The sequence below is a fragment of the Rutilus rutilus genome (genome assembly GCF_951802725.1).
Source record: "Rutilus rutilus genome assembly, chromosome: 24".
Classification (NCBI taxonomy): Eukaryota; Metazoa; Chordata; class Actinopteri; order Cypriniformes; family Leuciscidae; genus Rutilus; species Rutilus rutilus.
Window position 1 is genome coordinate 5,377,512 of NC_140228.1, and position 17,325 is coordinate 5,394,836.

A 17,325-nucleotide genomic window follows, 5' to 3' on the forward strand; every position below is an offset into this window, starting at 1 on the left:
TATACAGATAGAGTTGTCACAGTGAAAGTCTTACGTTTAGAAATGCAAAAGGACACACAGTTGAGCAGCTCTCCTTTCTCAAAGCCCAGAGACTCATCCAGCGACAGAGCGTAATGATCATCCAACTCCACATCCCACAACCTACACACAAACACACACACACACACCACCATCAGAAAACTGAGAACATTTCAGGGCTTTCAAACACAGAAGACTAAAATCTGATGATAACCTGATGTGTTGTTCTCCTGATGCTGTGATGAGCAAACCATTTTCTGTCCACACAATGTCTGTGTGCTGTCCACCTCTGCTACTGAGCTTCACCTGCACACACACCAGGGTTATTACAGTTAACTAAAACTGAAATAAAATATATGAAAAAAAAACTTATTTTAAACTTAAACTTATTATTGAGATACTATAACCGTATCTTAATACTATTAAAATAACACTTACACACACACACACACATTTATCTCAGTAATCTGACGCTTGTCTGTTTTTTTGCGGCAGTATACTGATATCTGATTGGCTGTTTTCGTAAAGCCCTTGTATATGAGGTGTTATCTGATTGGTTGTTACCTTACTGATCTCCTGAGTGAACCCTTCTGGCCCAACACTGAACTGAGAGAGCAGCAGAGATTCAGTCACCACGGCGAGAACAGCTCTCCTCTTAGAGTACCACATCTTCTGTACCGCACTCTCAACAGACAGCAACGCCACACTGCGCGCCTGCTCATCCACGCTGTACACACTCCCTAAAACACACACACACGGTTAGAACAAACCCAGAGCGACTGTCCATCATCATCAGTAAACGTCCTGTGTCTCTCACCATCAGCTGCACTGATGTAGAAGGCCAGTCCTTCCTGTGATCCCAGCGCAAACACTGCTCCTTTATTGCTCTTCTTCCAGTTAAACATGTCCAGAGCGCTTTCATCCCCGCTAACAGCAGCGCGGGCCAGCATCGCCACGTCCCTACAGAAATATTTAAACACACTCAGTAGGATACTTAAAACGGATAGATACTTTCTTACCAAAGCAACTAACAATAAGAAGTGGATACACAGTGTAGCAACCCTTGTGAAAAAGAGGTAAACTGTAGCATACTTTTAAAAAGAGTACTTCTAACAGAAATAATTTACTTTAAAAGAAACTTAATGTAATGTTTTCAGACACTCAATTGCATGTTACTTGCAATTAAATGAAGACGTATTATAGTTTGCATTTATATAAAATGCAATTAGCTGAAATTTAGATGGCTTTTTGACCCACTTAAGTAGCACTTAAATCTATATTCATGTGTAATTACATAGTTACTTCTATTGCTTTTGAAATATGGTTAAAGTGTACAGCCGAATATACTGAAAAGCATTTAAACGTACAGTATGTAATCTTTTTCGCCACTAGGGGTCGCTAACCTCTTACAATAACAAAGGCGTAGTTTGATGACGCAACATTTGCTAAGAATTATGGATCTTGTCGTCAACGTCAAGCCAAACGATCTAATAATGTTTATGGATGAGTGAATACATCGATGTTTTTATCATGACTGTGATATGAAGCAGTTCGGGATTGCTAAGAGACAGCTAGCAGCTCCACACGCGACGCGAGTCCCGCGGATATAAAAGGAATATGGACATTTCATTCTACCGAACTACACCCAAGTGCAGAATTACTACTTACAGGTCAGTTTATTAGACAAATTAAACTTGTGAGGTAACGCAGCGCTGTTTCACTTGGTCTAACATTACACTAGCACACTAAACTGCATTTGATTGTGCTGAAATGTATGTGTTAGTTTGTCTGTATGAGACTAGCTGTAAGCTAGATCAACATTAGAATAACATACAGATCATATTCTAACATTTTATCATTGTTGAACTATATAACATTGATTAGTTTTATGTAAATGTGCTCACCTGTTTAATAAAGTACATGTAGGAGCGGTCGAAGTCTCGGACGTGGAGCTCTCGGCATCTCGAAAACACCGCGCTGATATTGATTCTCGGTTTAGTTCTCCTTTTTTATCCAAAGTCTGCTTGCCATGGTCCATAATGTTTGAACGAAACAACAACAGCGTGCAAATAGACATTGCGAACTACACAGTTGTCCACGCCTGTCGCCTTGGTTACTGTCAGAGGGCTCTGGTTGCTATGGCAGTACGAGCAGAAACCAGGGACAACGCGGATATGACGACACTGACGGCGACAAAACGGAAATAAAGAAACGGGACGTGTCTTCGAATTAAATCACAAATTTGGAAACATGGAAACAGTCAGGATAATGTAAGTACACAACTAAAAAAAATATATAACATAGATATAGTGATTTTTGCTATTTTTAAAGCAAAAAAGTTACATATTGTGCCTTTAAGGTTAACTAAAATATATTTTAATGTCATTCCAAATAAAACTTGTCTGTCATGTATTTAAATATATTTGTAATGGCACATTTGTATGATCAAGTTGCAATTTAGTACATTGACAATATATTAACTTTAAATGTAATATCAAAAAACACAGTTCAAATTATAATCAAGTACTTTACATGTGCTTTAGTATGTTAGTCAATGCATTTAAATAAAAGCATGACAAAAAGATTATTAAAACATAATGATTTAAAATGTACTTTTAAAAAGTGCACTTTGTAATAATTGTCAAATGACAAGTTTTACTTTAAAGTCTACTTAAGTCATGAAAGTGCAGTCTAAGTACATGGAGGGACAGAAAGCTCTCAGACTGCATTAAAAAGATCTTCATTTGTGTTCTGAAGATTGGAACGACATGAGGGTGATTTTCATTTTGGGGTAAACTAACCCCTTAAGTGGCCTTTTATTTCATTAATATTATATTATCTGCAAGTACAGTTTTTTTTATTTAATAGATGTTTAAGCTACACAACAAGTGCACATTCAATACATTTAAGTGCACTTCTTTTTCACAAGAGAAACTAAGGTCAAAGATCCAGTCAGTTCACAGTAATGATTCACATGCAATTTAATTGAAATACAACTTAAAACTTCCTCTCTAGTCCAGCTAGATCATTTCTGACACTAAACTGTTCATGGTATTGATGTGGTTAAACGAGACTCACTCAGCAGGCGCTGTAGGTCTGAAGATGCAGCACGTCAGTGGTTTACTGTAGTCATGTTTAATCAGAGGAGATCCCTGCAGTTTCCCTCTAGCGTCCAGTCTCCACACCGCCATTACACCTGCCTGAAACATACACTCACTTTAGCATTTATTACATTATGTATATTTAAATATACGTATGCAATGGAAGTGAATATGTGTGACCTGATCCCCCGTGACCAGTCTGCTGCCGTTACTGCTCCACTCCAGCACTGTGATGCAGGCGGTGTGTGTGTTGTTGGACAGGGGTGTGTGTTCTCCGGAGGGGTGTGAGAGGAGAATGGTCTCGCCCGTCTCCCACCCCACCGCCAGCAGGGGTTTAGTCGGGTGCCACTGCAACAACGAAGGGCTGAATCCCCGTTCCACATGACACAGCTCAACATGCTCTCCCTAATGACACAGACACACACATATATTACAGAGCATATTCAACGTCATCACTGATACTATTTCATAAAAGAATTTTGGAATTGAAAAGAGCAATCTCTGGTGAACTATTAAATATTATGTTAACTATTTATTTATTTAGGTTAGGTCTGAAATAATAAAACAATACATTCACTACTGATCAAAAGTTTGGAATATTCAAGATTTTTTTATGTTTTTGAAAGACGTCTCTCATGCTCAGCAAGGCTGCGTTTATTTAATCAAAAATACAGTAAATACAGTAATATTGTGAAATATTATTACAATTTAAAATAACTGTTTTCAATGTGAATATATTATAAAATGTAATTTATTCCAGTGATCAAAGCTGAATTTTCAGCATCACTACTCCAGTCTTCAGTGTCACATGATCCTTCAGAAATCATTCTAATATGATGATCTGCTGCTCAAGAAACATTTATTATCAACGTTAAAAACAGTTGTTGTGCTACTTGATATTTTTATGGAAACTGTGATATATTTTTCTCAGGATTCTTTGATGAATAGAAAGTAAAAAAAAAAAAACATTTATTTCCAAATATAATCTTTTTTAACACTATAAATGTCTTTACTGTCACTTTTTATCAATTTAATGGATCCTTCCTGTATTTCTTAAACATAACCCAAACTTTTTAATGTATATCACAGGAATAAATTACATCTTAAAAAATATTCACAAAACCGTTATTTAAACTGCAATAATTTTTACATTTTTGATCAAATAAATCTAATACATTTACCATGGTATGGTATTTTGGAACATTGATACATACTGTGTGTTTACCATATCCATACACAGTGGTATTTAAATGGTTCTGTAGTGTACTTAACATAATGTTTTCTTTATGGTAGTATCTTTCAAAAACATAAAAAAATCTAAACGAACAAAACTTTTAAACAGCTGTGTATTTACTGTATTGCTGCAAACGTACATTATTGTTTCGTTTATAAAGTTGTCTGAGTATTGCAGAGAATGCATGAACAAGCAGTGAGAGTGTGTGTGCAGAGATCATCTCACACCTGTTGCAGGTAAAGATCCACACAGCCCCCGCTGGAGGCATTCACAGAGCCCACGGCCAGCACACACACACTGGAGTGCCATGAGATGAGGACCGCTGCTCCACTGCTGTCAGGGGCCTCCACACGGTGATCAAAATACACAGCCATGACTTACAGATCTACAAAAAAGAATGATTAGCCTGTATTAATATCATAAAGCACATCTTACAGCAGTCATCTGCTATTGAAAATATTAATTGAGAACCTTAAATATGACAGCTACTACATCTCTAGATGGTTTAGTGTGGCTAACTGCCCAAATTGAAAAGTACTGTGGTGGTACTATGGTACAGTGAAGGAATCAGATGATACCATGGTATTTTGATACATACTGTGTTGTTTACCATATCCATACACATCCGTATTTAAATGATTCTGTAGTGTACTTAACATGGTTTCTTTATGGTAGTATCCAAAAACATGGTATTAGCATGTTACTATGAGCAAAACATGGTATTTCTACATAGGTGTGACTCCTCAAAGTTAACGGTTTGCTGCTCTGATAAAGTTGTAGATAGATAAGATGCATTTCTACAGCTGGGGAAACTATTGTGGAGATATCTTGTGCTTTTTTAAATGTCATTGGCGAAATGTAATGCAAGAATGTTGTTTACATCTGTTTCATGTTAACGTAGTAAATCTACCGCTAGCTGTGTTAGCTAATCCACACCGAGGCCTGCCGCTTTAAAAACGCTTCGGATAACGACTGTTTAAATAATTTACCTGAGACCTCTTCCGCTCAGCACTGCCGTTATGACCGTGTGTTTTTCGCGCAGCATATGTATGATTTTGACTATAAAAAATGAAATTAGCCCTTCGAGGTTTACGACGCGCCTTTAGCCGTGAAGCGTCTCTTTCGGTTGCCCAGACAACGCCGAGAGGAAGAAGCGCGAGGGGACGGGGCTAAACGCGTGTGTTGCGTCTCAACCAATGAGGTGAAGCGAGTATAATGGATAATTGTTATTATGGTTTCAGCACATGTGATTCGGAGTCAGAACAAATCTAATCGGATTTGGGCATTAGGGTAACCGAGAGATTAGACATCACCAGAGTGAATTTGAGTGACAACAAAGTCGTCCTGTGTGAAATTACGCTGTTGTCGGATTTGCTGACCCTGCTGTATGACTGTTGCTTTTCACATCAGAGCAAAATGCTTTCAAATATATTAAATACAGAAGGTTAGACATCATTAGAGTGAATTTGGGTAACAATAAAGCCATTCTATGTGAAATAAAGGGGGGTATCGGATTTCGGTAATCTGTTACACTGCCAATTTTGGGAATAGGTGAACTTGCTATATGTATGCTACTGTGCATTTCTAGGAAATAAAAGAAATAACGTTACATCACCAGAGTGAATTTGGGAAACAAAGTAAAGCCATTCTGGAAGAAATAGTGGTGGGTAACAGATTTAGGTAACTTGATATGCTGCCTTGTCGGATTTGGTGACACTGCTGTATGTCTGTTGCTAAAATGCTTACAGAGAAATATGCTTTAATTCTAGTACAAAAAAAATGAGGAGGTTAGGCATCACCAGAGTAAATTTGAGGAGCACTACAGACAGTCCGTCCAGTATAATAACAATAACGTAAATTAATTATTTAAACTCCCAGCTTCATCCGGATGGACTTGACCTTTTAAATGTATTTCATGTATAGATAACAATCAGAAAAGTAAAACTAAAATACAATCATAATGACAGAGCAAGCAATAGCAATCAGAAAGCTTGTCTAATTTCTTGAGGCACATTAGCTGGTTTGAATTGAAAGTAAAAAAAAAAAAAAATTCTAAATGAATTTAATTTCATATTCTTATTGCATTCATATTGCAGGGTCCAGAAGAATGAGATCACCATTGAAAATTCCTTAATTTTACATTCTTTTTCTTTTTCCATCAGCACTGGAGCTCAGCTACATGAACAAAACCTGATGATCGTGTGTTCAGTCATGATTTGAGAATATTTCAAACAGCATTTTGAGCTTCAGCAAGAACCTCTGACCTTCTGATCTAGAAATCTGTGTAGTAATCGGAGCTCTGTTTTACCATTTATAAAGCAATTATGGAGATTTTTCCCTAAAAATCACAGCACAATATGTAAAAAAAAATTGTTTTGAGGGCAGAAGTATTAATGTCCATAAAGAGTTCTTTATTTTACAGTCACTAAAACGTTAAGTACAAAAACAAAGTACATGAAATCCAAAGAGCAATGCCACATAAATTATGGACGCATCAGGTCAGAATCATAAAATCTTCCAGATCTTCACAACTCCAGACGAGTGTGTGATATTATCAGCATCTCTATTGTTGCTCTGCAAAGTGTGCAGAGCAAATTCCCCTGTTATTCTTGCCACGAGTGATAATATATCTGAGGCATCAGAAGCAGAGAGATGCACTCGTCATGTTTCCGTATCTGGGATCTGCAGCTGAGATTTGAGGTTTTTGTCCAACAGTATTAAACTCTGTACCGCCAAACTCCTGCAGTCTGCGTCACAATCATTCTCTGCCACATCTGTACATAACAACGCATTTATTATAACATACAAATACTCACACATATAAAGAGTCATAAAAACCATCTCTACCTGCTAGCCAGGCTCTGGTCTCCATCAGGTCGTCACCGAGCTCGGTGAGCAAGTTCTCACTGGGCATGCTCAGAAACACAGCACACACTGCAAACATAACACCCCTCCTCACCATCCTACAGTTAAAGCAAGAGAGAGCATGAGATGACATGCATATGCATATAATATAATGCATACTGGAACACAAACTTACTGGTCAGTGTGGAAGCGCACAACCCAAACAAAATCCAGCAGAGCTCTGCCCATTTGAGATGCAACCTGACAAAGAAGACACCAATGATTATATGAAGGATATGTGAAGGATATATGAAGGATATATCGCTCATAATAGGGTTGCATGATTTGAGAAAAAAATCTAAATGGCATTTTAAAGAGACCATATTAGGTCCTTTTTCAAAGTCTTGATTTTGTTTTTGGGCTCTACTAAAATAGGTTTTCATGATTGAATGTACAAAAAACAATATACTGTATTTCATTAAGTTGCACTTGCAGCCTTTGCAATTTGATAATCACTCTAAATCCATATTGCCATTTGGGTTTTATTTCAATTAATTATACAGCCCTAACATTCATTTATTTAATTAGCATTCTATAATACTGCTCATAATTAATACTGTGAGTGTGCACGGCATGCAAATCTTTTTTATGCATGGAAAACCCTATCATTTTTGGAAGACTTTATCCCACAATGCAATGTGCTTGATCTTCCTAAATAATTGCATTGCATTGCACTGTATCCTGTAGCTTGTTTAAGTGCGCACATATTGTGTAATGCATATTGTGTTTGTGTATGCTTTTACAGGTGCATTGATGGCCAGGTGCATGAGGAGCCCAAGTGTGTGCAGCAACCTTCCTAGCACCAGATGATCACTCCCCAGAAGGTCAAAGGTCACCTGCAACCTATAAGAGACATGAATTTTTATTGTTTATTGTTTATTTAGCACTATTCTAGATGATTGTCACATGGTTCTTCACAATATTTAACCACTAAGAGACCTGTCGTAGTTCCTGAGCAGCGGGAAGAAGAAAAATCCAGCGACTGGAGCATAACAGTTGGGAACAGCTTGGACGGGTTGAGTCGCTCCCTGAGCAGAACAAACACAACACGTTATCAAATCGCTGTTGATGTGTAATAAGCACCTTTCTGAGGCTGTCTCACTTTGCTAATTCGTCTGGTTTTGCTCTGGATCCGTTTTTCCACGATCTGCCGCCAGTGTGTGATGTCATCACATCGCTCTATAGCTGTTCCTGCAGTGATTGGCTGAGCTCCAGTGTGCTTATTCCTGATTGGCTCAGACAGTTCCTGGGCAGAGAGAGCAAGGACCTGGAAGAGTAGAGGTGTTCGTTTAGTTAGTTTAGGAGTTGACAATCTTATTCCATCACAATAAAAACAGTAATATTGTTAAATATTATTACAATTCAAAATAACTGTGTTCTATTGTAATATATTGTAAAGGTAATTTATTCCTGTGATCAAAGCTGAATTTTAAGCATCATTACTCCAGTCTTCAGTGTCACATGATCCTTCAGAAATCATTCTAATATGATGATTTGCTGCTCAAGAAACATTTGTGACTATTATCAATGTTGGAAACAATTGTGCTGCTCTCTAGATATATAAGCATCAGTAATTAAAATGAACCTAATCTAACATTTAACTATCATTGCAAACATGAATTATGAATAAATATGGCATTTTAGGATGAAAGTATGTCAGTGTACATACTAATGTCAGTGTATACTACATACTAATGTATTTTGACATTAGTCTGACCTCCAGAATGTCCAGTCTCTGTCTCAAGTTGTAGTTGAGAGAGTAGAACTCTGTCGTCCAATACTCTACAACCTACAGAGAGGAAAAAGAGGTCACTTGTCATCTGCATCTATGTAGAGCTGAGCTGATGTACTCATCTGTCTGATGTCTTACTGGTTTAATGTCGGTAACAGTGAGGGCCACCATGGCGTTCTGCCGCAGCGAGTGGAAGCGCGGCGTGTTGAACCTGTCCTCCAGGTGGAGCAGCACTTTACTGAACTGAACACTGACCTATACCACATACACACAGACAAACCAGTGAGTAGTGAGATACACAAGAGTTTCAGTCATTAAAAGTCTGCTGTGATGACCTCTGACCTCTTGTGTGGCCTTCACGTTCTTCCTAAGAAGAGAGTCCAACACTTGCAGACTGAGTTCAACCCTGTCAGCATCATCAGACGACATTAACGCTGCAAGTAAAACATACGGCCGATTCAATAACCGCAGAAAATATTCTCAGACAAAACGTGAATTATAACTAGACTGTTCTTTGATTGCATGGTTATTATCATTAATTATGTGTGTGTGTGTGTGTATATATATATATATAAAAGATGAACAATAGTAGTAATAATAATGATAAATAAATAAACCTAATAGTAACATAAAAAAAAAAAAAAAAACGAATAAAATTGACAAAAGCACATAACAAAATTACTTAAAATTAAACTAAAAATAAATTGAAAACTGAAATTATACAAATAAAATCTAATTCAAACCATAAATAAAAAACTATAAAAGTACTACATAAATAATTTAAAATAATTTAGATTTTAGATCACCTTCCAGACAGTCCCTGACATAATGGGGCGGAGATGATTCCTTCTTCTCCTGATCAGCTGACATGTCATATGGAGTCAGATCATCATCACTTAAAAAAGAATAGTGATGTCGTTTCAAGAGAAGTGTTATTAGAGAGAAAGGTACAGTTCTCATGTGTTTTTAGTGTAGGTGTAGATGTACCTGTCCAGTTCAGAATCACTCCCGCGACCCGGCTCTGATGTCACTGACCGACCCGCTGAACCCTGAACTTTGGGCTCTGGTTGAAGACTGGAACAAAGTCATACAGATGTCAGAAAATAAGTTACACTTGGTCAAAATGGCCAAACAGTGAAGTCACATCAGTATGCAAGTCACATTTTATTATTATAACTATAATTTATGCTTGTTTTATACTTGTATTGTTCTTTTGTGAATACTGTTAAATAAGATTTGATGCAGAGTGAGGGGAGTATAAGCTGCAGCACATTTCAGATACCACTAATATACCAGAAAATATGGTAAAGTGAGGTGTGCTTCTACCTGCTGGAGGCATCAGGCTGATGTTCCTCGTCGTCCTCCTCAACAGATGCAGACTCCATCAATGACTTCAGCTCTCTGATCTCCTCATCCGGCTCATACTGACACAGAACAACAGCTTAATTAGCATTAAAACAGTCAAACGTTTTATTCCCTCTATGAACCATCTCAAGTTCACAGTTGTAATGATGGGCACGTCTAAAACTTTAGCTTGCTGCAAATATGCAAGATGCTTTCAGGTTTGGTAAGGATCAGTAATCCATCATCAGAAGAGGTTTTCATTGGCTGTGTCTGAAATCGCCCCTATACCCTATAACAGGACACAATTTGAGAGGACAGTCGTTTGTAGTGGTGTCCGAAACCATAGTGGATGTTATTGAGTGCACTCATTTAATCCCATAATGCACCGCAACAACGAGTGCACTACTGATGTACGCTCAACGGCTAGAGAATACCCATAATGCACTGACCAGAAGATGGCGCCGCAGCTGAAACATCCATCCATTCATTTTACAAACAGGTTAATTATGTTTAATTGCTTATTAAATTGGTTTATATATGCTAGTTTCAATGGTAGAGTGCAAGATAAATCTTTTCATTACTTCTGGAGCTGCCAGTTTGCTATGTTTCAAATGATTATTAACAACAAGAACAGACTATGGAAAAGTGGAAGCACTCCCGGTGCACTCAGTGTCCGAATTCACTCACTCGTTTTCATTCACTTCTTCAAGTGGACTATATTAGTGGAGTAATGTAGGGAATAGTGAATGAGATTATAGGGGGCGATTTCAAACAGTTTAAAAGTGTCTCACCTGAAATTTTAATTGTGATCCAGGTGCGTCTAATTTATGGCTAAGACACTCGCCCACGGCCATACCCATCCGACGAATACGCACAATATTGCTATCCAGACGACACTGGACACCTCCCAGCATGCACTGCAGCATCTCTGTTGAACAGAAAACCTCATAATACACTAGAACGGAGCAGTTAAAAGTCTGGTAAGTGGAAAAATATCTTTGTAAATAATTTGGATACAACTTTATTTGAGATCTACAAACACTTGTGCATTACCTTGTCGTAGTTCTTGTATTTCAGAATCGGTGAGTAAAGTCACACACAGCAGTAAAGCTTTACTGACGTACAGCTGCTGTTCCACAGACGTGTGTTTCACGGCACTGCTGTTACACCACACCTGACACACACTCCGAAGGACCTACACACACACACTTCTCATTAAGCAACTTCTTTTGCATTTCATACAAAAATGACTGATTAGCACAACTACCACGGTAGATCATCACACCTGTTTAAGCAGCATCCGGCGCTCGGAATCCAGAGCCAAATAACCAAGAACAGACTTTACCAAACGAGTCTGAGATCAAGGGTACGGGGAGAACGAGAGAGACAGGAAAAATAAGAAATGTCAATGTCCATGTCATGCAAATAAAGAACGTCTTATTAATCTCATGCATATGTACACTATCATTCAAACGTTTGTGGTCAATAAGATTTCCTTTCAAGAAATGAATGCTTTCATTTAGCAAGGATGCATTAAATTGATCAAAAGTGACAGTAAAGACATTTATAATGTTAAAAAAAAATTATATTTCAAATAAATGCTGTTCTTTTGAACTTTCTATTCATCAAAGAATCCTTAAAAAAAAAAAAAAAAAATCCACAAAAATCTGAAACTGAAGAATGATTTCTGAAGGATCATGTGACACTGCAGACTGGAGTAATGATGCTGAAAATTCAGCTTTGATCACAAGAATAAATTATATTTTAAAATATATTACAATAGAAAACAGTTATTTTGAATTGTAATAATATTTCACAATATTACTGTTTTACTGTATTTTGATCAAACAAATATAGCCTTGGTGAGCAGAAGAGACAATAAAAAAAATCTTAGCGACCCCAAACTTAAGTTAATCTTTCAAAATTGAGAAATTATGGAATCTGGATACCATGGTACTTTGATGTAAATATGAAGGTACTGAATACCATAATCATATACCATAGTATTTAGGATCAAATTACTATTATGATGGTGCCCAAAAACTAAGGTATTACTTTTTAGTAAAGGTTGTAAGATTTGAAAGAAGCATTCTTGTTTATTAATAATATGTTCTGCGGTTAGAGACATTTAATCTTTTCTGTTGCCACTCACTGGGTGCTGGTACTGCTGCAATAACAGTTTATGAGTGAGAACAAACTGAGCTTTCTTATTGGTCACCACCAGGTTTCCCATCAGCCTGGACGCAGCAGTGGCCCTGAAACACACATATGAGTTAGAGTCGACTAACAAACAACTACTACATTCTGCTCTCTGGAATCAAGCACACTCTCTTACCCGCTGAGGCAGCGTATGAGTCCTGTGATGACACACTCCGTGCACCTCTCCGGAACGTTCTCCAGGAGTCTCTGCGTCACACGCTGCCACAGCGGGTCCACGCGGGTCAGAGACGAGAGCCGGGGGGCCAGTATTTCAAATATCTGAGCTACAAAAACATGCACACAGAAACTAATGCAGGCTGACATATAATTCAGTGGAAATATGAAAATAAATGAATTAGTTTCACTACAAAAAAGTGCAGCTAACCTATAAAAGTTTAAAAAAGAAACTTACAGCTGTATCCTTGAATACACACTTTTCCCAACACCTGAGCAACAAACTCAAGAGAGCAGTTCCGTCCCGCTATACCAGAGAGATACACATGAGTGAGGCAAAATAAGACGGATAGACAACAAATATGCATTCATATATGCAGTGGTCGCAATGATGCGTTAAAATATGCAGTGGTCGCATTAAAATATGCAGTGGTCGCAATGACGCATTAAAATATGCAGTGGTTGCAAAGACGCATTAAAATATGCAGTGGTTGCAAAGACGCATTAAAATATGCAGTGGTTGCAAAGACGCATTAAAATATGCAGTGGTCGCAATGACGCATTAAAATATGCAGTGGTCGCAATGATGCATTAAAATATTCAGTGGTCGCATTAAAATATGCAGTGGTCGCAATGATGCATTAAAATATTCAGTGGTCGCATTAAAATATGCAGTGGTCGCAATGACGCATTAAAATATGCAGTGGTCGCAATGCATTAAAATATTCAGTGGTCGCATTCAAATATGCAGTGGTCGCAATGACTCATTAAAATATGCAGTCGTCGCAATGACGCATTCAAATATGCAGTGGTCGCATTAAAATATGCAGTGGTCGCAATGATGCATTAAAATATTCAGTGGTCGCATTAAAATATGCAGTGGTCGCATTAAAATATGCAGTGGTCGCAATGATGCATTAAAATATTCAGTGGTCGCATTAAAATATGCAGTGGTCGCAATGACTCATTAAAATATGCAGTGGTCGCAATAATGCATTAAAATATGCAGTGGTCGCATTCAAATATGCAGTGGTCGCATTAAAATATGCAGTGGACGCAATGACACATTAAAATATGCAGTGGACGCAATGACGCATTAAAATACAGTGGTCGCAATGACGCATTAAAATATTCAGTGGTCGCATTAAAATATGCAGTGGTCGCAATGACTCATTAAAATATGCAGTGGTCGCAATGACGCATTAAAATATGCAGTGGTCGCATTCAAATATGCAGTGGTCGCATTAAAATATGCAGTGGTCGCAATGACGCATTAAAATATACAGTGGTCGCAATGACGCATTAAAATATGCAGTGGTCGCAATGACGCATTAAAATATGCAGTGGTCGCAATGACGCATTAAAATATGCAGTGGTCGCAATGACGCATTAAAATATGCAGTGGTCGCAATGACTCATTAAAATATGCAGTGGTCGCAATGACGCATTAAAATATGCAGTGGTCGCAATGACGCATTAAAATATGCAGTGGTCGCAATGACGCATTAAAATATGCAGTGGTCGCAATGACTCATTAAAATATGCAGTGGTCGCAATGACGCATTAAAATATGCAGTGGTCGCATTCAAATATGCAGTGGTCGCATTAAAATATGCAGTGGTCGCAATGACGCATTAAAATATACAGTGGTCGCAATGACGCATTAAAATATGCAGTGGTCGCAATGACGCATTAAAATATGCAGTGGTCGCAATGACGCATTAAAATATGCAGTGGTCGCAATGTCGCATTAAAATATGCAGTGGTGGTCGCATTAAAATATGCAGTGGTCGCATTAAAATATGCAGTGGTCGCAATGACGCATTAAAATATTCAGTGGTCGCATTAAAATATGCAGTGGTCGCAATGACGCATTAAAATATTCAGTGGTTGCATTAAAATATGCAGTGGTCGCAATGACGCATTAAAATATTCAGTGGTCGCATTAAAATATGCAGTGGTCGCAATGACGCATTAAAATATTCAGTGGTCGCATTAAAATATGCAGTGGTCGCAATGACGCATTAAAATATTCAGTGGTTGCATTAAAATATGCAGTGGTCGCAATGACGCATTTAAAATATGCAGTGGTCGCAATGACGCATTAAAATATGTGTTCCTTCTTTTCTTTAGAAGTATCTCCGCCCTGAACATGTGATACCTCTGAGAGTGTGGCATGTCTTCTCCAGTGTGTCCAGTATGCTGGCGGCCAGCAGAGGGTAGTACTGCTGTGGCAGGAAGGCGTCAGGTGTGTTTGTGGGCAGATGGTTGGAGGTGATGGAGGGTAAAGCTGCAAGGTGACCAATGATGATCTCTCTCAGCTGAGGAGTGTCTGCATAGGAACCACCTCCCTCACATCTGGACCACAGCAACACCTGGAGACGACCAGCAGAGAGGAACTTCTCCAGTACAGACACACATCGGTCCAGACCCGCACTCTCACTGTGTACGAGACAGAACACATCATGAGTATATCATTTAAACCTGTCCATCAAAGGCAAATGTATGACTAATTCATAAATAATAAAGGATATCTTAGACAGATAGATTGATAGATGGATAGATGGGTAGACCAATCGGACAGATAAATGATCGATAGATAGATAGATAGATAGATAGATAGATAGATAGAAGGACAGACAGACAGACAGACAGATAGATCTTGATGTCTCTCACACACACCCTGTGGAGCTGATGGTGTCCAACAGAAGCAGGAGTGTTTGGTCCGGTGGACCCCTGAGGAATATCTCATTCCAGAGCTTCTTGATCTCCTCATCATCATCACGTGATCTGTTGAACCAGTGCGAGCTCTGCGCGCTCACCAGCACCTGAAGCGCGCGAGTGTAGTGTAGGCGCGTGAACTCGTCGTCCTCCAGGTAGTGCGTGAGTGTGCGCAGCGCGTGCACGATCTCCCCGGAGTCTCGTGAGCTGGAGAGAGTCCTCAAACACGAGCACACCTGCAGTCGCACCTCGGACCCCATGACGTCACGGAACCGAGGTCCAGTTTAATGCAGCATCACTTTGACAACATAATAAACAAAATGCAACTGTGTTCATTTGGCAGGTGGACTCATATCCTGATCATTCTAACCTCTATGTCAAATAATCATTTAAATTAACAAATAAGATGAAACCATTGATTTACAGTAACTTAAGAATCAGAGCTGCAGATGTACAAACCTCATATAGAATAACCAAATTCACCCTTTATGAATAGCAAAATGTAACATAAATTATATAGTTACAGCGACTCCTGCCTTCAGTTTGTTAAAGGCTTAAAGTCATTCCGATATAGCAAAATATGAAATAACTCGCAACATCAGTCGTGTGATTGCGCTCTAATTCGTGTCCGTGTAGATGCAGATAGCCAGAACAAAGGTTCCTATCGGAAACCATTTATTCCATAATAGTTCACTAGATGGTGCAACAGGGCATGTTAACCTTCTTAAAACCACATCACGAAATGGACTATAAATCTTTTTTAAATAAATGTTGCATGCCAATTCATTGTTAATAAAAATAAAAATAAATCGTTTATGTTATATTATATTGTTTAACTTATTTGCTGGAAAGCACTTCGTTCAACGGCTGTTGTTTTAAATGTGCTATATAAATAAAATTTTAATTGTAGCTATTGCATTTGCAAAGTTTATTAACAATAAGTTAATCAATCCTTATAAAAACATATTTGATCTCCCAAAAACTGAACAGCACTTCAAAATAATCCCTTTTTTTATTTCTACAAAATAAGAGGAATCATAAAAACTGCATGTTTTTTATTTATTGAGTACTGTCCTGAATAAGATAGTTTAAAAGATGTCTTGTGGTCTACATGTAAACATCTTTTATGTAAAATATCTTATTCAGGACAGTACTCAGTAAAAAAAATAACACATAGCCTATGTTTTTATGATCCCTCTTACATAGTTAAAATAATTAACATTTTATAGATTCTGCAAGGTGTATGTAAACTTTTGACCACAACTGTATGCATGTATGATATATATATGTGTGTGTGTGTGTGTGTGTGTGTGTGTGTGTGTGTGTGTGTGTGTGTGTGTGTGTGTGTGTGTGTGTGTGTGTGTTAAACGACTTATGCTGGAGGACAGGCACTGACCTGAAGTGGACCTCTCACTGTCGACCTGTAGAGGTCTCTGATGCAGTTGTAGAGGACTCATCTGTCATCGTGGAAGCCAGACTGCACCATAACAACACTGTTCTCCTGCTTCAGCCTAGAACATCAAGGCAGACTCTCTTGTCTATTCAAAGAGCCCAAAATATGGAGCACTGGTCCAGTCTGAAACTCCAGGGAAAGTTGGCAAAACTGCCCTGCGCGGGCCACTCTGTATCACCATCTACAGCAATGCCACCATCAGTGAAGAGATCCTAACCTTCTGCGTAAAGCATGTCTGCAGGTTCTTCCTACAAAATACAACTTATCAGTGTGGTTTCCCTCCACTCATTCGCCCCTCTGCATGTTGCATGTTACACTATTTGAGGTGTCATGTGCATTTGACTTGTTTATGGAGGACTCTTACTGTTCTAAGATTCTAAAATATCAGTCATTGATATCGATCATTGAGAACCTTGGGTACAAATGCCGGCTTATTGTGCTGGTG

General features: G+C 38.3%; 2 protein-coding genes across 4 annotated transcripts in view; both read right to left on the reverse strand.

Annotated features, from left to right (window-relative positions):
• The window catches only part of ift140 (intraflagellar transport 140 homolog (Chlamydomonas)), a 30,384-nt gene extending 24,907 nt beyond the window's left edge, over positions 1 to 5,477 (reverse strand). For both annotated transcript variants that reach the window (XM_084398228.1, XM_084398227.1), the window contains exons 1-8: positions 5,343 to 5,477; positions 4,581 to 4,738; positions 3,300 to 3,524; positions 3,097 to 3,218; positions 836 to 978; positions 583 to 758; positions 233 to 324; positions 35 to 141 (exon numbers count right to left, since the gene is read on the reverse strand). In XM_084398228.1, coding sequence (XP_084254354.1) covers positions 35 to 141; positions 233 to 324; positions 583 to 758; positions 836 to 978; positions 3,097 to 3,218; positions 3,300 to 3,524; positions 4,581 to 4,727 — 1,012 coding nt within the window. In that variant the 5' untranslated portion in view covers positions 4,728 to 4,738; positions 5,343 to 5,477. The remainder of the gene's footprint in view (positions 1 to 34; positions 142 to 232; positions 325 to 582; positions 759 to 835; positions 979 to 3,096; positions 3,219 to 3,299; positions 3,525 to 4,580; positions 4,739 to 5,342) is intronic.
• Positions 5,478 to 6,235: 758 nt separating this feature from the next.
• Positions 6,236 to 16,065, reverse strand: telo2 (TEL2, telomere maintenance 2, homolog). 2 transcript variants are annotated; one of them, XR_014626221.1, is made up of 21 exons: positions 15,887 to 16,065; positions 15,389 to 15,725; positions 14,868 to 15,148; positions 12,945 to 13,013; positions 12,669 to 12,816; positions 12,486 to 12,588; positions 11,619 to 11,687; positions 11,387 to 11,528; positions 11,125 to 11,261; positions 10,316 to 10,413; positions 9,977 to 10,063; positions 9,796 to 9,884; positions 9,332 to 9,423; positions 9,128 to 9,244; positions 8,975 to 9,046; positions 8,360 to 8,524; positions 8,197 to 8,285; positions 8,050 to 8,100; positions 7,394 to 7,458; positions 7,201 to 7,316; positions 6,236 to 7,127 (listed from the first exon to the last, which is right to left on the reverse strand). XR_014626221.1 is itself a non-coding variant. In XM_084399493.1 (21 exons), exons 2-21 carry the CDS (start codon positions 15,685 to 15,687, stop codon positions 7,015 to 7,017), a joined length of 2,451 nt encoding a protein of 816 aa, XP_084255619.1. In that variant the 5' UTR covers positions 15,688 to 15,725; positions 15,887 to 16,065; the 3' UTR covers positions 6,240 to 7,014. The 2 variants fall into 2 exon arrangements, 1 of the variants encoding a protein (XP_084255619.1); XM_084399493.1 differs by having other exon boundaries at positions 6,240 to 7,127; positions 8,001 to 8,100.
• Between the last annotated feature and the right edge of the window lie 1,260 nt (positions 16,066 to 17,325).

What these genes read in the sequence shown, in the direction of transcription:
- telo2 (XM_084399493.1), bottom strand. Translation starts at nt 15,687, where the DNA reads ATGGGGTCCGAGGTGCGACTGCAGGTGTGCTCGTGTTTGAGGACTCTC. An exon ending in GACATGCCACACTCTCAGAG is followed by an intron (nt 13,014 to 14,867) that starts GTATCACATGTT and finishes TCTCTGGTATAG; the next exon opens with CGGGACGGAACTGCTCTCTT. An exon ending in GTGTATTCAAGGATACAGCT is followed by an intron (nt 12,817 to 12,944) that starts GTAAGTTTCTTT and finishes ATGTTTTTGTAG; the next exon opens with CTCAGATATTTGAAATACTG.